This window comes from Topomyia yanbarensis, chromosome 1 (genome assembly GCF_030247195.1).
Source record: "Topomyia yanbarensis strain Yona2022 chromosome 1, ASM3024719v1, whole genome shotgun sequence".
NCBI classification, from domain to species: Eukaryota; Metazoa; Arthropoda; class Insecta; order Diptera; family Culicidae; genus Topomyia; species Topomyia yanbarensis.
The window spans coordinates 87,058,107-87,079,038 of record NC_080670.1 but is presented as its reverse complement, the minus strand read 5'-3'; the positions used below and the strand labels follow the sequence as shown (position 1 = coordinate 87,079,038).

Genomic DNA, 20,932 nt, shown 5'->3' with positions numbered 1-20,932 from the left:
CCCATGATCGCATAGTTGTCCCGTTTTCTATGGGATTTCCTATCTTTATGGGACTGATATGCGATCATGGGCAGTTTATCAGATTTTGCAGAATGTCCGAAACGTCACCAAAATGACCACAGCAAAAACTCACCCCAGGAGTGGGAGGGTAGAAAAATCCGGGGAAAAATCTTTAAATCAGTGGGTGCTTGTGATCGGCCATTCCTGAATTGCCAGAGCCGTTGTAAAACACTGTCAGTTAGAATAACGATTTGCATAGTTTTTGGTGATCCGATGAGCGGAATATACAGCCAGCTTCAAAACCCTGGAAGAAATGAAACATACTGTTATATTCCAATCAAATTTCTTTCCTTGGCGCGACTAAAACTTACCAATTCAACAATAAGAACTTTTTTGTCGTTATAAACATTAAAACATTGAACTTTTACACTCAATTAATGATATATTATACTGTACAAAGGCAAAGTGTTTTTCAACCATTTATGGGTATTGTTTTACCCATTTTTATGGTTGAATAGTAATAATGAGATGGGTAATATTTTACTCAGTTCCTTATTAAAAAAGTACCCAAATTGTGACAGCTGGGAATAAAACATGGAATTGGGTGTTTTCGATACTCATAAATGGGTACTTTATTTTAACCGTGACAACAATTAATGTCTTCAAGATGAGTTGTCACGGTTGAACAATACAAGGTTTGTTCCAGTACACGGAAGTCACTCCGGAGTAAACAGGAGCAAAAAATCTTTGCTCCTTTTTACTCCGGTTTGCTACCAGAAGAAGAAAAGAGAAGAAGAGAGTACAGGAACGATTTTCTCCGGAGTACTTCCAGTTTCTCCTGGTACTGGAACAGACCTAGAAGCAAAAAATCTTTGCTCCTTTTTACTCCGGTTTGCTACCAGAAGAAGAAAAAAAAGAAGAAGAAGAGTACAGGAACGATTTTCTCCGGAGTACTTCCAGTTTCTCCTGGTACTGGAACAGACCTACAATATGACGTTTAGCTTATGTTGCTTATTGCTTTCAATTGCATAGCAAATCTAATTACATTTAGCTGCTTTTTTGTTAATATTGAGGTAAGCTTTCACGATTATGTTACAGCGAAATTTGTTTATTAAGCATCGTTCGATAACATTCTCGTTGAAATGAAAAATGTTTTATGTTCAGTCGTGTGTTTCATTATGTTTAAACTTTATTCTTCTAGTGAGTGAACAGTTTTTTGGGTATTCAGGTACTTTTTTCTCCCGTGATGGACGGTCCGGAATTCCATTTGGAGGATGATCATTGACGTTCTCATGTCGCCATTCAGATACTTTTTTCGCCTGGGTGACATGCCGCTTCACGATCCTTCCATCGTTACTGAGCACTAAATTTCCGTTTTCTTCCTCCACCTTTCGTGCGGTTTGATCGCTCAATGATTACGGTGTCACCTGGTTTAACGTTACATTTCCGAGCCCCTCTTCGAGCATCCTCTCGTTGCTTGCCGCGAATTTTTGCTGCCTTGTCTTTCATGTTAAGGACATTATCATCGAAATCAGCTTTCATGTGTGTCAATAATGGTAATCGACGTTTGATTTTTCTTCCCAAGAAAACTTCCTCAGGTGGAACTCCGGTCACTCTGTGAGCAGCAGCATTGTGAACATTAACCGCAGCTCATAACTTGTCCATGAAACTCGTGTTACAGCTGGCAGCCGCCGACATCGCTCGATTTATGAGTTTCATGTAATTTTCCACCATCCCGTTTTGTTGTGAAAATAAAGGAGTCGAGAAAGTGGTTTGGATACTCCTTTGCGCGCAATAAGTTGTGTATTCTTCGTCGTTGAAAGGAGGTCCGTTATCGGACCGGATGCATTTGGGGAACCCTTCCCTTTCGAAGACCTAAGACCTTCTTCGTATGTTCGAAACTCGTCGATTTGACGGGATGTGCCATGACATACCTAGATCGGTAATCTACGACCACCAGCACAGAAAATCCGCCTTATTTCATGTATGGCCCGTTAAAGTCCAGGGCGATTGTTTCCCATACTGCTTGTGGAGCGAATATTCTTTTCATCGGCGAGGGCTTCTCTGGCCTGCCATTTGTGGCACAAATTTGGCAAGACTTCACCCAGTTTTCGGCATACCAGGCCACCACACACGCTTTCTAAGTATGCTCTTCTGTTTGGCTACCATCGGGTGACCGTCATGTGCCAATTCCAGAGTTTTTTCTCGAAGTATGGACGGGATTATAGCACAACCATTTTTCACAATAATCCCGTTGTTCAAGGTGAGGTCGCCGGCAATGGTTTGATACTTTTTCAAACCCGTTGGCCAATCATTGCTGTCCAAAGAGTCGATCACATATTGTAACTCTTGATCCTGTGCTGTAGTTTCTCTAATTTGTTCTTCGGTTAAGAACCCTACGGTATTCACATCTAAGCTGGCTATTTCCCACGGACTGAGATGGTCGTCAAACGGGGCATCGTTGCCAATGTACAATCTGGAGGAAGGGTCCGCGATGTTGTTCCGACCACGTACGAATTCGACATCGTAGTCATATGGTCTTAATCGAAGGGCCCAGCCGTCTGCTCTAGTAAGGACACGCTTCGAGTTTTCACGAGTTCGATTTAGGATAAACGTTATGCCTTCTGCATTTGTTCTCAACGTAAAATGCCTACCAAGAAGAAAGAATGCGAAATGCTCAACCGCCCAAACTGCGCTTAGCGCCTCGCGCTGATTCTGTGCATATTTTCGTTCTGTAGGTGTCAATGCTTTTGATGCGAAGCTTATGATCCGCGGTGGGTGGGATTTATTTTCCTGTACGAGAACAGCGACAAGCGCGTTTGGCGAGGCATCAGTATATAATATCGAGGGATTGCCTTTCCTATGATCATTCTCAGGGATAGACCGTTCCAACATCAAATTATGGTCTTGTCAAATCAGAGATGCCAGATACTTTTTTCAAATGTCTGCAATAATAATTTTAAGTCTGGGAAGAACAAAAAATGTCAGGAAAGCTAGTGTAACCGAAAGCCTTTATATTCAAAAATCTGTAAATATCTGCAACCAAACTAAAAAATCTGCAAATATCTGCAACAAAACTAAAAAATCTGCAAATATATGCGTCATCGAAAAAACCTGCAGCTAAAATTAAGTCTGCGAATTTGCAGACATGTCTGCAAATCTGGCATCTCTGTGTCAAATTTTGGTCTTGTCAAACTGCAAATGACGTGAAAACCCAAGATGTACCAGATAAGGTATAGGCATACGTAAAGCGAGAGTTTTGGTTTTACGATTGACAAGATCGACATTGCGTAAACACTGATTCACTTCCCAAAAAAGAGGTTAATAAAAACGAAATTAATTAAAACAATGTTTTGAATATAGAAACTAGTGCTTTCAGCCTCTCAAAGGATTTGCCACCAAAAATATTACTGTGCACACATGCATACACCTTATGCAGATTATCTTGAATCTGTTTTGCGTTTGTTAAATCTGCCACTCTTCTTATTCTTATCCGGACACGCTCTTTTTCCCTTTGGGGCAGACCCTCGTATAATATGGTTTCGTCGTGCTCGGTAAAATATCCCAAAGCAGTTGTACAGTTGGTAATTGCTTCTTTTACCGCCTTAAACGCATTGTCTTGATTTTCTTCCCAAAACCAGGATTTAGCTGTGGATACGGCCCAAAGAGGACTTGTGAGGTCGGTAAAGTTTTTGATGTAGGAACGAAGCCAATCCCAAGAAGCTGCGTAGCTCGGATACTGTATTGGGCTGCCGGAATTTACGAATGTCTTTGATTTTTGCTTCGTCTACATGAAAACCTTTGTCATTTAGCTCGTGACCGAGGATTTTTATGTGCGTTTTCTCGTATTCGCATTTTGCCGTGTTCAAAGTCAAATTATTCTCTCGAAGTATTTTCAACACGTTCGCGGTTGTCGAGCGAAGCGCTTCCAAAGAATCGGCGAAAATAAGAATATCGTCTATGTAGGCGATGACATTCTCTACACCTTCTAATATTCGGCACATTTCCCGCTGGAAAATTTCGGGCGCGCAGTTCACTCCGAACATCAGTCGGGTGAACCGATACATCCCGCTTTCAGTGAGGAACGTAGTCAAATCCCGCAATTCTTTCGCAAGTTCGAGATGGTAGAAGGCGTTACTGAGATCCAGTTTCGTAAAAAATCGAGATCCGTGCAACTTAATCTTCATCTCGTCCAATAGGGGAAGGTGAAAATATTCACCACCAGACGGAAATCATTCTTGCCTTTCGACACAGCCGACATCCCGCTTATCCACTCTGGTGCTCCATGGACTCGCTCTATAATGCCTCCATTTCTTCTAAGCGTTGCCTTGCTCCTTCACGATAAGCGGCCGGAACATTGAAGTAAGCGTTCTTTTCGGGAGCGACTGTCTTGTCCACGCTAAATTTAACTCTAAATCCCGGCATTTTTGGGAATACCTCCGTTGCGGTGGAATTTTCGCAACTATTTACTGCTACACCCACTTCCAATAGCCTCAACTCACTCGCTGTTGACCTACCGAGCAAGGATCGGCGACCTTCATCGACTACCAGGAATTCAGCCAATGTTGTTGGTTTCGTCATCCCCATTACTTCCACTTGAGCTCTGAACGCGTGGCAGATAGGCATAGGTTTCTTGACCCCGTATGCGCGAAGCTCTTGGTTCTGTGGAAGACTTATTGGCCTCAGGTCGACCAATTTCTTCCGTAGCTGTTCCTTTAGAGTCACCCAATCAGAACCACCGATGATATCCGCATCGGATCCAGAATCCATCATGAAGGACAGCAGTCTACTAGACAGCAGTCTACTAAGACGATTGAAATTGCGTTTATACCCTGCAATGAATGTATGACAATTTCGGATAAGTTGATTTGTTTTCTATCTGTGTTGCATATTATGATTTCGTTTTATTTATCTAGCATTTTCAACAATTCATCGTACCTGTTGAGGATTTTCGTCCTCCGTCCAGTCCGACGAATCTTTTCGCTTTCGTTTTTCTTTCAGGTTCTCCTGAACGAGGTTGTTATGCCTTTTACGGCAAGCGGCTGCAAAATGGCCAACTTTACCGCAGTTGTTACATTTTTTGTTGGCGGCAGGGCATGGTTTTCCCGTGTGGGACAAACGATTGCACTTGGAACATCTTGAACGCCTACCCAGGCTGTGTCTGCCTGACCCATAATGCGGTTCCGTTGGTTTAGTAAGGTTCTTAAACCTTTCGCTGTTGCTCCGCTGGCTAACTGCGTTTGCTACCTGAGTATGGTTATCGTTCTGCCTGTTTTCTGCTTCATAAGCTTCGTCTCTGGTCGCTGATTGTACGATGTAATTCGTTTCATAGCCGAATGTACGAGCGGTTTTTGCTAACTCTTTGTTCAGCATGCCCTTAAGTAGTTGCGTGCGGACGAATCGCTCCTGGTAATCCGGGCTATATCCACATAACCTCACCTTCTCCGTGAGCCTGGAGTGAAATGCAACAACCGATTCGCTTCTTCCTTGTTGCATTCCGGTGAATGCTTCGTGTTCCGATGATATGTCTGTCATAGACTTCAAGTGTGTATCCGCATTACTCACAAACGTAGAGTAGCAACTTAAGTCGTCAAGATTCGGCCGCAGTTTAGCAGCCCGGACGATTCCTTGTAATTCTGTACCCATTGATAAGAAAAGTAACTTGGCACGGCAAACAGGATCGTATACATTGGATAGCGACACTGCTATCTCGAAGTTTTCAAGGAAGCGCTGCCATGCTTCCCACAGCTTGTTGGCAGGTAAGTCTTTTGGGAATGGGGGAATGTGTTCCCACCGGATAGTAGTTCGATTCGATGAGCAGTTTTCGTCAGGATTCGCCCAGCCCTTTTCGCCCAACGGGACACGCTCAGAAATATTGCCGTCTTCGTTGATAGGCTGCCTGTCTCTTTGAGAAGGTTCCAGCGACTTGGTAAGCTGGACGATTACTTTTTCAAGGTGAGCGATCCTTTCATACAAACTGGTATTAGTCGAAAGTGGAGGTGGTTGTGCTTCAACTTCACTTTCTGTCGGAGTTACTTCGTCGACCGTTGTGACGACTTGCAACGTTTCGATGTGTTCTAACCCATCTGACTCAGTTTCCTCAGCTCCGAGCTCAGAAGAAAGCAGTTCGTCGGAATAAATCGAATCATCGAGATTTACTCCCGTTTGCATGTCGTTAGTCGGTGCTCGCACGTATTTTCCGTGCACGGACATTTCGGTTAGAGAAATCTACGAATGCAATAAAAACAACTACGATTAGTCTACCATAAAACGAATTATCAGTAGACGTCCCATCATACTGTTCGTAACAAATGATGGTAACAATATAGGTTTGCAACGGAGTCTACCGTTTTATGCAAATGTTTAACATATGTGTGTTAGGCATCGCATCTCGACACTTGTCGCTTTTAAACTAGTGAATGTCCCATTTCACTTTTCTCTCTCGCATACTGTTCATCGTTTGGTAATTTTATAGTCGCGTCTACTTTACTCTTTTTCATTTCTGGACAGTTATCCCAACTCGTCAATTGCAGGCGGATTTTTCAACGTTAGTCTCAGCACGCAGGTAAAATGGTTTTTACTTTACGATTTGTTTCAATGTTGGGCGCTTTCCCAGCTCGTAAAAACAACTTTCCTGAGAAAGCTTTTCGTCTGAACGGTTGTCCTAACTCTTTCCCGGGAGTAACCAGATTTAGTTTGTAGTGGATGTCACTTTCCACTCAAGTTAACGACACTTCGTTTTTGGCAGAAGTAACACTGAAAATGATTCTCAAAATGGCGGTCGTCACGATCCGCAAGATTTTCAAACTGTAATAAGCTTCTGTTTTTTTCAGTTCTGCATTTTATTTGCCATTGTGCTAATGGCAAACGTGGCATGATCGCCATTGTGGGGTTTTGCCAAATGCTTCGGCTTAACTGACCGCTCGCTAGCCGGAAAGGCACTTGGCCTGTACGGAGCAATTTACCTATGCGTCTAGCCTCGGTGATGGCATATCAAATAGTTTCAATTTGAGTGTTTTAATACAAGACTTAGCATACATTCACATTAATAAAAAAAATCCAATCAATCGTGAATGTTATATAGGTTATAGCAATATTGGTGTTATCACTTCTTATTCGAAAAAGTTGTTGATCATGCACAATCCCATAAATCTCTCAATAACTACCTTAGAATATGATGGTAGATTCCACATATGAAAATGCTTTGTAAGATTGAGAAAAGTCCTTTTAATTTGACACCCAATATACCTACACTGGTCAAGTTACGGTTGAGATATTGAACAATTAAAAAAATGTAGCAAAGTTTCATGGTTTGAAAGCATTTACTAAAAATGCTATATCTCAGCCCCTCGACCGAATTTTCACAACATTTGTTCACGAAAATTTTTGCAATGAACAGTACTTTCCAAAACATGCCTTTGGTTTATTAAAAAAAAATTATTGACATTCGTTTTGTGTTAAATGGGATTTTTTCTCTGAGGTCCACAGAAAAATGAAAAAATATTGGGCTTTGAAAAAGTTGCGAAAACCACTTATTTACGACAATATTGCTCAAAAATGACCATTTTTCATAAATCGCATTTGCGGAACCTATAGATGATTTTTTAGAAACTTGATTTGTTCTACAAAAGTGCTTAAAATGTGCTTATCTTTCATTATAGGGTTGAGCACTAGGGGCAGATCACTTGTGATGCATTTTTAAAAATCAGCGAAATTAAATGCATTTATTTCCATCAAAATAAAAATTCATAATGTATTTTGCGTTGCGTGCAATGTTTTTGCGTTGCCTGCATTGTGGTTTGCGTTGCGTGTAAGACGTCAAAACCCTACAGAAAAACTAGCCCTACATTTAACAAAACGTCGAACAAAGTGGACCAGCGTAGGACGTTTGTTAAACAAACTTTTCTGCGAGGGAGTGCCAAGCTGATGCAAAAATGGAAATTAAATGCATTTTTTTCTAATTTGATGCAAATTTGTTATACATTCTTAGAGTGATCTGCCCCTAGGTTGAGCACCATGACTTTTCGAACATCAATTTTTTTTGGGACAGCCTGCTGTACAAATGTTCTATGTAGTATCAGTAATCAATAAATACATTTTTGCTAAGTCGTCGGTCATACAGTCCGATAGCAAAAGGTGCTTCCAAATGAATACAAACTATTATCAGGGAGTTTTCATTTTCACTTACACACGCTATGTCTAAACTTTCATCAATACGAGTCAAAATTACCCGAATCCTACTACTCACTCGGGAAAAAAGCATTCCGCCGGCCCTGCTCTTCGTATTCTTATGCGGATACGCTCTTCTACCCTTTAAGGCAGACCCTTGAGCCACAACCTACCTGTAAATTTTCAATAGTACCTATCGAGTATTGTTTTCGTTTATTTATAATTATATTGATTCTTTTGAGAAGTCAATCAAAGTATAAGCAATAATAATATGCCAAAATAAAAAAAGCATTGGTGACAGTTTCTCCTTTCGAAATTCTAGAATCAAATAACTTTAATTAAAAGTATAGCACGCATGCTTAGTAATTAGACAGACACTCTGTTTACTGTTTTTGTGATGCAAAAGTGGCTTGCTCTCCTTTCTCTAGTTACATAATTTGCAAAACACTACAACTCAGTACTAGTTATTTCACCAGATGATGTCATAATTGGATGTTTATTTGTATTTTCTATTACAACTAGCTTTAGATTACTTGTTTCCGAACACTCGTACCTCGAACTTATATTATTTAAATCTAAGTCAGCATCGAGTGCAAGTACCTGTGGAAAATCTTGGTTAAAAATTTTAAAACCTACATTACGTCGACTACTTACAGAACCCGTTCTGCTTATAATCGGAAGTCAGCCCCCTGTAGACAGGGAATCCCATAGAACATGAGACTGAATTGCGAGTATGGGCAGTGCACTAGGAGAAATGCCGAGAATTGGGTAATTAAATGAAGTGGTCGTGATAATTAAATTTTATAAAATAATTTCTGTTATTTTGCGCACGACGAAGTGAAAAAAGTACGATTACGAATCTTTAACGTCAGCCACATCGGAAAAAATCAAGAACAGCATATGACTTAATGACCCAATTAACCAATTTTCATGTAAATCGCATAATTCTTCTAGACACTTTAAAGATAGACAACTCTCCTACGATCGAGCGTGTTTTTTTCATCCGTTGGTAAACTATTTTTGGACTCGTTCTTAGATAGGTACATGTATAATTATAAGCAATTTTGTGTGAAGTCAATCAAAGTATAAACAATACTAAGAGATGACAACATAAAAAAATAAATCAATTGGTGCCAGTTTCGCAACTCTAGTATTATTTTTTTTGTAGAGAACGGCATGCATGTTTAGTAATTGGGCAGGTGTTTAGTTTTTTTTTGTTCTCCCTTTTCAGTTACACAATTAAATAACACTATAACTCAGTCGTAGTTCTTTTACCAGGTGATGTTAAAATTGGATGTTGATTTGTATTTTCTATTAGAATTGGTTTTAGAATACTGGTTTCTGATCGCTCGTACTCAGAACTTATATCATTTAAATCTAAATCAGCATCAAGTACAAGAACCTACGGAAAAATGGGTTAGAAATTTTAAACCTACATTATTTCGACTACTTACAGGAGCTGCTCTAGGAAATGTACCGTGAATTAGCCAATTTTCATGTAAATCGTGTAATTCTTGTAGATACTTTAAAGGCACACAACTCTCCTCTGATCGAGCGCGTTTTTTCATCCGTTCGTAAACTATTTTCGGGCTCGTTCTCAAATACACTACAAAAGCGAAAATAATGAATAATACGATACAAGTATCCAAATTATTGAATCTACCTATTAAATCAGCCTGAATATGAATGTTTGTGTGGATGAACTCATACCATTCTTGCAGGATATTGTACATACCCTGATGTAGCATTCCAGTTGCTAGCATGTTCTCCACAAAACAGTATCTAAATATAAAATATTTGATTAAATTAGAGACAAAAGTCTAATTACAGTCGATGAACTGAATTGGATTCCGACAAATTCTGCATAAGAGCATTTCTCTAAGTGAAACTGTTCTTTCCATAACATTCAGAAATTAGAATAAATTATCTCGATTGGCACGTTTCCCATTTTAATTTAATATTTGTGCATTGCCATGTTTCTTCATCTTTTTCTCAGGGGCTAATGAAGAAAAAGATAGGGAAATATCAAAGAGAATAGTGAAAGAGACGAAGAGTGAAAATCAGTCAAAACGGCAACACTCCCTTTATGATGATTTCAACACTAGAATTTTGGCAACCGCTTCTACAGGCAGCACTTTAAATGACTCCTATTATATTTTGAAAACAAACCGTATGTCGATCGATGGATTTGTTTATCAAACGATGTGCATTTCGAAACAAAGAGATGAAATAATTCTAAAGCTTATTTTTACTCATACATATACTCTAGAATGCACCTTACAATCACGATTGAGCTAAATTCTGACGAAAATTCAAATTTCTTTTTTGATAGAAGTACAATACTTATCTCCTCCAACTCAGGCATGAGTAATGTTTATTTACATTGCACGATTGGTCTGCTCAATAAGGTATTTTTGGCTTCACACTATTCGTCTCTTTCCCTATTCTCTTTGGGAAATATAAAATACAAGTAAACACACCTGAAGGAACAATGATCCCTAATGATACAACAGATTGCTTTTTGTCGCACTGCACTATGGTCCCAAAGCTGTATTTAGGAAGACAAAACTGTTTGCGCCTAAACCGTTAGTTTTAGATATATAGTATCTTCGGCAAACTTTCTTAGAACTTTCTTACCAATTTTTTTATATTAGTTGAATTAGGGTGGTCCTTGTGGTTAGGGTGTTCAAAGTATCAACTTCTTAGATATGTAAAATTCAGCTACATAATGTTCTACAAAGTTATAAATAAATCAAATTGAAGCAACTTTTCTGAAGAAACTATGTGGCTATCTCTAATGGTTCATGTGCTATGATTTTTGCAATATTTAAGGTAGGGGGCTCTTTAAAAATTGGTTTTCTATTAATATCTTTTTATGTGTTAATTTCTCGCTAATACTTTGTTCTAAAGGTTTTTAGAACTTTTGTAAATACACATTTTTGCCCAAGCAGTAAAGTAGTGCACTGGGTTATAAACAATAATGATTTCCTTGTGGTGGTTATAACACATAGGGTTAGAGTTTACATATTATTATGCAATCCACACGACGTTTGTTTGACAATTCAGCGAGGGGTTTTGTTAACAAGTTTGCTCCTGCGAACAGATAAACCCGTCTGACGACCATACTTCGTTAGCCCGATCCGTTTGATGTTGGATCGAATCGGCGAATTTGTCGAACGTCGCATTCACCCGAGTTACGCCAGAAAAAATAATCAGCTGATCATAAATGTCTCATGGATTGCCTAATTGTCACCTTCCGAATTTTGACAGATCACTTTTAAGACTCTAATGCATATTTTAGGAAATAAAAAACCGATTTAATCCACCTAGCAGTCAGATGAGACATTTCTTACACATTTCACTATTGGATTAGTTTGCAGATCGTACGAGAAGTAGGCACCCTACTAGAGGTGGGATGACAACAGTTTCTAGTCTTGCACGAATAAAATCTCGAATAAACTGAATAAATTATAGAAATCAACAAAACGACCGAAATAAAAAAGTATAGTAAAAAATGAAATAATAGGTTTTTAAATTCATAAAATGAGTAGAAAAATTAATGCAAATCAAAATTATAAAATACACGAATGAAATTAGATTAGGTTATCAAATAAAAATTAAGATTATATTTAGAAATAGTTATAAGATTAATAGAATAAATTGACTCATACTAACAAATTGAATAAAATAAAACGAATGACTGAACATGAAATGCATAAAATTAAAGATATGAATAAAATGAATCAAATGAATTATATTAATCAAATGAATCAAATGAAACAAATGAATCAAATGAATCAAATGAATCAAATGAATCAAATGAATCCAATGAATCAAATGAATCAAATGAATCAAATGCATCAAATGAATCAAATGAATCAAATGAATTAAATTAATCAAATGAATTAAATGAATCAAATGAATCAAATGAATTAAATGAATCAAATAAATCAAATAAATCAAATGAATCAAATGAATTAAATGAATCAAATGAATCAAATGAATCAAATGAATCAAATGAATCAAATTAATCACATGAATCACATGAATCAAATTAATCAAATTAATCAAATGAATTAAATGAATCAAATTGATTTAATTCATCCAGTGAATACAATGAATCAAATAAATGAAATGGATCAAATGAATAAAATGAATGGATGAACAATAAACTAAAAAATAAATGAAATGCATAAAAAAAACAAACGAATCAAATAAACAAAATGAGCCGAAGTGATAAAATGAATAAAAAGAAGAAAATGAGCAGAATAAAATGCATTGATTAAAATGAAAAATTACACAATGGTAAAAGGTTATAAATTAATATAAAGAAATAAATTGAATAAATTTGGATGAAATGATTAAAACTGAAAAAGTAGTCGCATTATTAAAATGAAGAAACTGAGCAAAATGAATAAACTGGAAAAAAATGAATAAAATGCATACAATGAAAACAATGATAAGTTAAATGAATGATATGAGTAAAATGCACAAAAAGAATAAACTGATCAGAGTGAATCCAAAGAATGAAACGAATAAAATTAGTAAAATGAACGCAGATGAACAAAACGAATAAAAAGATGCTGAATGAAATAATTAAATTAAAATGAAATGGTCATATATTGGAAGCCAAAAACATTTTTGAATAAAGAAAATGAATAAACGGGATTGTACGAATTTGAGAACCATTGCATCAGAAAGTTTTGAAATGTTTTTGAAAATCCCATCTTCTGAGAAAAAGGCTAATAAATATGCAGTTGAGTCTCTATCAGAGATGCCAGATTTGCAGACAAGTCTGCAAATTCGCAGACTTTTAATTTAAGCTGCAGATTTTTTAGATGACGCAGATATTTGCAGATTTTCTAGTTTGGTTGCAGATATTTGCAGATTTTTATGTTTTGTTGCAGATATTTGCAGATTTTTGAATATAAAGGCTTTTGGTTACACTAGCTTTCCTGACATTTTTTGTACTTCCCAGACTTTTAAAATTATTATTGCAGACATTTGAAAAAAGTACCTGGCATCTCTGGTCTCTATGGCTTCCATCTTTTTTTGGTTTTATCCTTTTTGTTTTCATGCTTCTTTACTTGACGGCGTCGTTTTAAGTTTATCTGGTGTTTCTACTTTATTGTTGGACCTTAATTAGTTATCAGGAACCTGGAACGTTCAATTTGCTTTGAAATTCGAAGTTTACTTTTTGGTCACATATTCCCGAAAAAAAGGTTTATGTACAGAATAGAATTTACTGGTCCAGTATTTTAACGCGCAATTGAATATAGTAAAGTGAGACAAGGTCACGTGTGCTTTCAAGCCCCTTGAACAGAGAACGACAGGGAGAATGCGATTCGTGAATGAGACAGGTAGATATTTCAAAGTTTTTATTTGCATTGAAGTGAATAGTTTGAAATATCTAGGCTATGTCGATAGCATAAAAGCCGTGCATTCAGTTGATTGCAATGCAGTCTCTTTCCATTCATCCTTATAACTTTCACATTGTTTCGTTCTGAATTCTCGTGCAGGAAATATGGATAAATAAGTCCTATACAGACGAATACTGTGAAAAAGAAATGGTTCAAACTACTCAGTATATCCAAATATGGACGACGATAAGTTAGAAGACACATTGTAGTTGCATCCCCCATCGAGAGTGGGTACTTTGGGACTTCTTTTGCTGGATCTAATTTGTGGATATTTTTGTCTTTGATCCGTTATTTTTCATGAAAGTTCTTACCAATACAACGAATGTGCAGCTGATACAACTCATGGTTCATTCGCCTGCGCAACGTTCCGTCTTCCATCTGCATGCCACCATAGATGGTACGCAACACCTTTCGTTCGAAAACTCCAAGGGCGGTTGGTCCTCCACGAGCATAGTCCAGGTCTCGTGGCCGTAGAGGACCACCGATCTAATCAGCGTCTTGTAGATAATCAACTTCGTGCGGCGGCGAATTTCGTTCGACCGGAGCGTCCTCCGGAGTCCAAAGTAGACACGATTTCCCGCCAAGATCCGTCTCTGAATTTCTCTGCTGTTATCATTGTCGTCGGTTACCAGTGAGCCCAAATACACGAATTCGTCGACCATCTCGATTTCGTCACCGTCAATCCGAACTCGGGTGGGTGGTTCACATTGTCGTCTCTAGAACCTCTTTCTCTCATGTATTTTGTCTTCGAAACGTTGATGGCAAGTCCAATCCTGCTGGCTTTAGCTTTCAGTCTTTGAGCATATGTTTCATTCAAAATTCAACAGAGATACGAATAGTTTAAATATCGCACGTGGAATGTCTCATTTGAAAATTTTCGTCGTCAAACTTTCATATTACCAAGTTAAACTAAATATTTTTATGATATAGCCATGAATTTCCTTAATTATAGTGTAGATACAGGCTTTGAATACAATTGAATTAAAGTTGAGTTGATGTAGCAGCAGAAAAAAATAGTTTTGTTTTCTCAAACCTTCGCAATTACAATGAATAAATATTTCAGATTGGCAGAAGATCTTATCACACAACTTAGAAATGGATACAGAAATAGCAAGATAGATGCGATAGAAGAGAGACAGAGAGAGAAAGAGAGAGAGAGAGAGAGAGAGAGATGGGGGGGGGGCGTGTGAGGAATGGCAAATGATGGTTAATGCAGTGACATTATTTTTATAGGTATATTATTATGATATATTGATTCTTACATTCTTATCATAAATAATGTAAGTAGTAATTTTTGCGCCATAACCAGTATAACCTAAATCTTGCAAAAGAGCTAAATTTTCGCTGGATTTTTGGGCTTCAAACATATACCTGCTTTCGTTGACGCCACAAGTATAATTATATTTGAAATCTTTTATCTCACTACTGGGTGAATTACTTGTTGATCTGTGTATTGATATACCATCCAACATTTACCTCATGATTGAACGCAATGCCTAATCCAAGGAATAAATACTAGAACTCACTGTTTCTTTATCAACACATTATTTTGTCTTTGAAGTGAACTTATATATTGATTTTTGAGAAATAGTTCATTTATTATAAAGGTAATTCACAAAATGTTCTCAACATCGAATTCCTTGAATCACGTAGATGTGTTTTCATACCCCGATATTCAAAATCGGTTTAGTTTTGCCCCTAAAACACCAGTAAAGCAATACTCTGTATGAAACAATCTCATTTTTAATTAGTGGAAATTGGTGAGCAAGGACTAAAAATACAAAATGTTTGATATCTCCGCCGCTGGTGCACGGATTTTGGCAATCTATAGCTTGTTAGAAAGGTATTTTTACAAGCTTACTATTTATGTGCAGTTTGCAGTTTATATTGCATTGTTCGAAAGTTATTTGCAAAAAACCTGCTGTGTTTTGACAAAATCGCCCATATCTCAGAAAGTAAACAACATATCGAAAATCAAAAATAATAGTGTCAAATGGCAACGTTAGGCCTTTCATTTGAAACTAATTTCATTAGGATCGGTTCAGCCATTGCTGAGATAATTACATGACATTTTGTACATACATACATACACACATACACACACACATACAGACATTGTCTCAATTTGTCGAGCTGAGTCGATTGGTATATGAGACTCGGCCCTCCGGGCCTCGGAAAAAGTTTTCAAAGTTTGAGCGAATCCTATACATCCTATTTTGTAAGAAATGTAAAAATTGTATTCTACAGTGGTGTAACCCCTGAAGAGGACCTCCTCATCAGTGGCTCATAAAAAGGTAATTTTCAGGGCTTCTTTTAACATTAAAAAAGAGAAACAAATTAAATTTTGCGTATTTTTGAACGTATTTACTCAACAGTAAAGTTTTTTGGATGACAAAAGAAAAAGGCGATCGACGTGGACAACTCAAACTCGGTGCATGATTCAGCCCGTAATTTTTAACTGAAACAAAACGTGAAATATTTCCGTATTCGGAAGGATTTCAGAAGATAGATTACTCGATACTACTATGGTGATTATAAGTTGAAATTTTAGGTATTTTAGTCATTTTCACCTTTCTCATATAGAAAGGTTATGCAACTACTTTAAAACCGATATTCTAACAGAGACCTGGAGGCCCGAGTGTCATATACCATTCGCTTCAGTTCTTCGAGATTGGAAAATGTCTGTGCGCGTGTATGTGTTTATGTATGTTTTTATAGAGCATTAAAAACTTTCAAGAAAACCATGATATTGCAGGAAAAATGTACAAAAACCCTAACGTCTCAGGTCTGCCACCACCCGACCACTACTCTTCCCCAGAACCTGATTTCTCCCCAGCACTACCTTGCGGCATTACTTCGGGAGGGGCATGTGGTTAGCACCCAGTGTTGTCATGATCAAAAAATTAAAAATCAATGATCACCGTCGAAAAAAATCATCGATGATAATCGTTTTCATTATTACCACCTGACCTGACATCACAAACCTTATTGGGTTTTTTACTGGCGCAGTTAACATCACTTTTCTTGACAGTTCACTAGTACTGTTTACATGGACTTAGAAAAATTTGTGGACGACTAGATTCGCTCGAAGCAAAGAACGTTTCTAAGTTCATGTAAACAGTACAAGCGAACTGTCAAAAATGAACATTGAGTTCATTTGTGACGACAGAGTAAAGTATTCAATAACTTGATATACCGAGAGTGATGTTGATCTAGTATTCTCGTTTTCAATTTTATGTGCCAGTTGTCACCCATTACTGTGCACGCAACGGTAACCAAAATAAAATCATCACGTGATTGATACACATTTGAGTAGAAGAAATTTTATTAAAAAATCGTGAACAATTTTTCTCAGCGTTTGGTGATCTGTCTCTGGCTAAACGCTCTCATCATATTTTGTATTAGTAGAACACACAGCTAATGGCATTTTCGTTTTTGACAATGCACTACACTGGTGTAGTCGGTGTTACACTCACTCAAACTCCCTAACAGCAGAGAAACAGTGTGAAGTTTGCGGGTTTTGGCGGCTTCGGTGATCACGATGTAAGCCCAACAGGTCAACTAAAATCATAACACTCAAACATGTTTCATAGTATAGGGACATGTACTATGTACTGTATATGTACTTAAACGTTAAATTAAAATTTTGGTTCGCTGCATACGAGAACATTTTCCCCCTAAACAAATGTGTTGGGCCCTAAATAATTCCCGCATCTCCCGTTATATTCAGCTCTAGTTGTTCACTCGCAGCTACTGCAAAATGGCAGACGAAACTGATATAGCAGTTTATGCGCATAACAAAATAGTCGATGTCACACATCATTGATAATTGATGAGATTGCTTTTCTCTTTAGATGATTTTATGAGTACATGTGAAAGAAAAACTTATCACGATGATGAAATCGAAGAAGGCGTAATGGATTTCACATTTTCATTGTATTGCTTAACTCATCCGTGATTTTGCTGATAATAAATATCGAGTAAGAGAATCAGTAGTAATTTTATGAATTACCGATTTTTGATTTTTAGATGATTTCCCAACACTGATAGCACCCACTCTGATTCAACTACTTAGTAGTTAGTTTCTTCAGTAGATTGTACGCTATTTTCCGGAAACCGATTCCCCGGGATGCCATTTCCCAGAAATCCATTTCCCGGTTACCCATTACCCAGAATCAGAGTGTATGTAAGGAGAGTGAAGACAACTGTCATGATTATCTGTCAGTAATATTCCAAACGAACAAACGACCTCTCAAAATACATGGATTTGACTCGTTTGGAATGACACTGACAAATAATCATTGTTCCAATTTTGACAGTGTCGTCACTCTCCTTATATGCACTCAGCCCAGAATGAATTAATGGGTTAATTTCCGAAATATAGCTTTACCCGGAATACCATTGTCCGGAATGTACCATTCCCCGGAATGACATTACCCCCTGGTCATTTTTATACCATTAATGTCTGAAGTAAACATGGATTTAAACTTTGAGGAAAGTTATATTTAGAACTATTTTGAAAAATATTTAAGAAACAATAAATTTTGACACTTCACAAGATCCGTCACTTCGCAGCACAGCTTTAAAGTGAGGCCGCTACTCACAGCTAAACGGACCTAACAAGATTATTAAGATCATTCACTCGATTCACCCAATCCGCATACGATAATCAGTATCTGGGGAAGCAAATCTGTCGAAGCGGTGGAAACCACGAACACGCAGAGGAAGATTTGGAAGACAGGTTAGTTATTGGATGGTTTGTAAAGCGTGATATAATCAGCACCAACTCGTTCCGCAGCATAATAAGCGAGACAAAGTCAAACGGATCGAGTGTCTGTTGGGGGAACACGTGCATTTTTACACGACGGGGATCGAAAAGTGAGTAACACAAAATATTGGTGAAATGACATTGCTGACTCTTGCTTCCTGTCAGGGTCCCCGTTTTTGTACATCGAACGAAGTCGTTCCGGTCAGTGCGTGGTGAGAGATCCGCGACGAGCGAGGTGCGCGCCACCATCGGAAATACAGCACATAGGCTGCTGAGCCGTGAACGGCAGAATTGCTGGATGGATATTGGGCGCTCAGTCGACCACGTGTTGCACATCATAGCAGGCGTGGCCAGGATTAGATGTCGTGCTTCTTCGTGTTAGAAACGCGGTGGACCAACGAACTAACCCGCCGATTTTAGTAACGGCTGATCAAAAGACACAAGACTGCTGCAAGACAAGCGTGGCGGACGAAGGGACATAACGTGACGTGTGTAGTGTGGGCCCCCCGCTAAAGCGTAGAAAGAGGAAAGAGGATAGAAGGAGAGGCGAAAGAAGAGAGAAAGAACAAGATGCAGTAGGTTAACAATAAATGTAGTAGTTGGATAATGTGTCGTTGTTTTGTTGGTGCGTTCAGCTTATTCCTTGTTTGGTGCTAGCGGCACAGTGAAGGCATGTCCACAGCCGAAGGAATAAAATTATTACACCAGATAGTGGAGTAAGACATTTTCAATGTCAAAAATTCCAAAAAAAATATAATTTTGATGTTGTTGCCCCAGAATCACACAATATTTCTTATAAAATTATATATGAGAGCACAGCATACCATTCGAAAGGTCTAGTTTTCTTTCAAGAAATATTATAAAAGCGAAAATCGGCTGAAAATGACAACGTAGCTAATTTTGTTGTGTCGAAGGTTCCAAAAAGAGTTTTTTGCTTCAAAATTATGTATGTGCAACATTATTGTGTTTCACATTTGCTATACTAGTTCATTTTAAAAGTTCAAAATCACTTTAGCGCCTTGTAATCTACAAAAGGCTAACAAAATCTAAATAGTTGAAACATTTTATTATTTTGACTATTGATTTTCAACATTTTGTTGTGCCTTTCAACGAACTGAATAAAAAAAATATATTTTTAAACAAAACTCCTTGAAAAATTATAAAAACTTCTGCTTGGTAGATTGACGACCCACTTGTACATTGAATATGTCCAACAGTATTATTAAATTCCATAACCAAATATTTGTTAAAAAAAATCTTTTGCAGATTTTTGCACTCTTTTTCGAGATAGCGCGGATTTTTTTTTAACACGGTTTCTCGACACAAAACGAATTTTTTACACGGTATTTTTTTGCACGAGACACATATTTGAGGAATGAAAATCGTTCATGGCGTTCATTTGCGGCAAAACCAAACAGCGACACCCGAAACAGTTCATGAACTAGCAAAGTTATGCAGTTTGTTTTTTTCTATCGTCGTTTCATAGCGACTAATCATTTTTGTTTCTTTTATCCAGCAAAACAATGGCCATTCTTGGCTTATGTGTTTTCACTAATTAGAATGCACAAATTGTCCAAACTCTATATACAAACTCTTTCATTTCATAACAATAACAGTCGAAAATTTACACCGAGAAAATTCGTTATATTGAATATATTGATTTCACACATAATTCTTTGCAATTTGTAGTGCAGATAAAAAGTACCTGTCACGCACAGATATCATGTGAAAATTAATGAAATTATAATAGTATGCCACATAGAAATTTGTTACATAGCAGATATCACATCATTTTTCTGTTTGCCTCTCGTTTATTCTGTTGCAAATTTTATGTCTTGGACGTTTTCGGTCTTGAATGCATAAAAATCACAGCAGAATAAACGAGACTGAAATGAAAAATGGGCAAACTCAATTTGAAGTTCAACTAAACGGTTTGTGATTAAAAGCAGGCCATGTTTTTCTGCGTGTACCAACCCACTGAGACGTCCAAAAAATTGTTTCAAAATCGTTCAACACGGGTCCAACGATGGGCGTTTGTTGAACGATTATTTGGACGTTGTCCAAGTTGGTCCAACGAATGTCTTTCATTGGACGATTTTGAAACCAACCGTTCTTAGAGGGAAAAGCGCGGACCAAAGACTTTTACTAGAGAGACTTTCGATACTTTGACAGATATATACTGGAAGCATAACAAACATGTTCCGAGGCGAAAACAATGGGACCACCAACGACAAACCTAATCTAGTGTTCTGTATCTACTGCCCATACACACCAATTTTACGCATTTTGTTTCAGCAAAACTGGATTTGCTAAGAATTCAGCTTTGCAATTTTTGTTTCACTGGTTTTTAGTAAAGCCCATTATTTTGACGAAAATCAGCAAATCTATAGAATTTGATTGCTGAAACAATCAGTGAAAGAATGGTAATTTTGCTAAGTGCCAGCAAATCAAACTGACAGTTCAGCGAATTTTGACAGTTTTGAATTGCTGTAATTTCAGCGAAATATTTTTTGCTGTAAGTAAAGCGATGTTGCAGCAAAGCAAAATTCAGCAAAATTTTGCTGATATTCGGCAA

At 37.6% G+C, this 20,932-nt stretch overlaps 2 protein-coding genes and 2 long non-coding RNA genes across 14 annotated transcripts in view; 1 reads left to right on the top strand and 3 right to left on the bottom strand.

Annotated features, from left to right (window-relative positions):
- Window positions 1–3,334, bottom strand: part of LOC131694093 (uncharacterized) — a 29,653-nt gene extending 26,319 nt beyond the window's left edge. For 2 of the 6 annotated variants that reach the window (XR_009306411.1, XM_058982536.1), the window contains exon 1: window positions 134–3,334. Coding sequence is in view for 2 of the 6 variants with exons in the window: in XM_058982536.1 (XP_058838519.1) it covers window positions 134–257 (124 nt within the window). In the remaining 4 variants the exon portion in view is untranslated. The remainder of the gene's footprint in view (window positions 1–133) is intronic. The other 4 variants (XM_058982504.1, XM_058982494.1, XM_058982484.1 and 1 more) reach the window with 4 other exon arrangements.
- LOC131694191 (uncharacterized) lies at window positions 992–19,158 on the top strand. 2 transcript variants are annotated; one of them, XR_009306434.1, is made up of 4 exons: window positions 992–1,073; window positions 18,170–18,330; window positions 18,388–18,467; window positions 18,523–19,158. It is a non-coding gene; the product is annotated as an uncharacterized LOC131694191 (long non-coding RNA). The 2 variants fall into 2 exon arrangements; XR_009306432.1 differs by having other exon boundaries at window positions 1,024–1,073; window positions 18,165–18,330.
- The window catches only part of LOC131694152 (deoxynucleoside kinase), a 143,814-nt gene continuing 130,646 nt past the window's right edge, over window positions 7,765–20,932 (bottom strand). For 2 of the 5 annotated variants that reach the window (XM_058982646.1, XM_058982638.1), the window contains 3 exons: window positions 9,833–9,951; window positions 9,624–9,775; window positions 8,453–9,571 (listed from right to left, as the gene is read on the bottom strand). In XM_058982646.1, the coding sequence (XP_058838629.1) occupies window positions 9,419–9,571; window positions 9,624–9,775; window positions 9,833–9,951 (424 nt within the window). In that variant the 3' untranslated portion in view covers window positions 8,453–9,418. Of the gene's footprint in view, window positions 9,572–9,623; window positions 9,776–9,832; window positions 9,952–20,932 lie in introns of all 5 variants that reach the window. The other 3 variants (XM_058982611.1, XM_058982621.1, XM_058982629.1) reach the window with 3 other exon arrangements.
- LOC131694187 (uncharacterized) lies at window positions 10,656–19,989 on the bottom strand. The gene is made up of 3 exons (XR_009306431.1): window positions 19,551–19,989; window positions 13,187–14,553; window positions 10,656–10,902 (listed from the first exon to the last, which is right to left on the bottom strand). It is a non-coding gene; the product is annotated as an uncharacterized LOC131694187 (long non-coding RNA).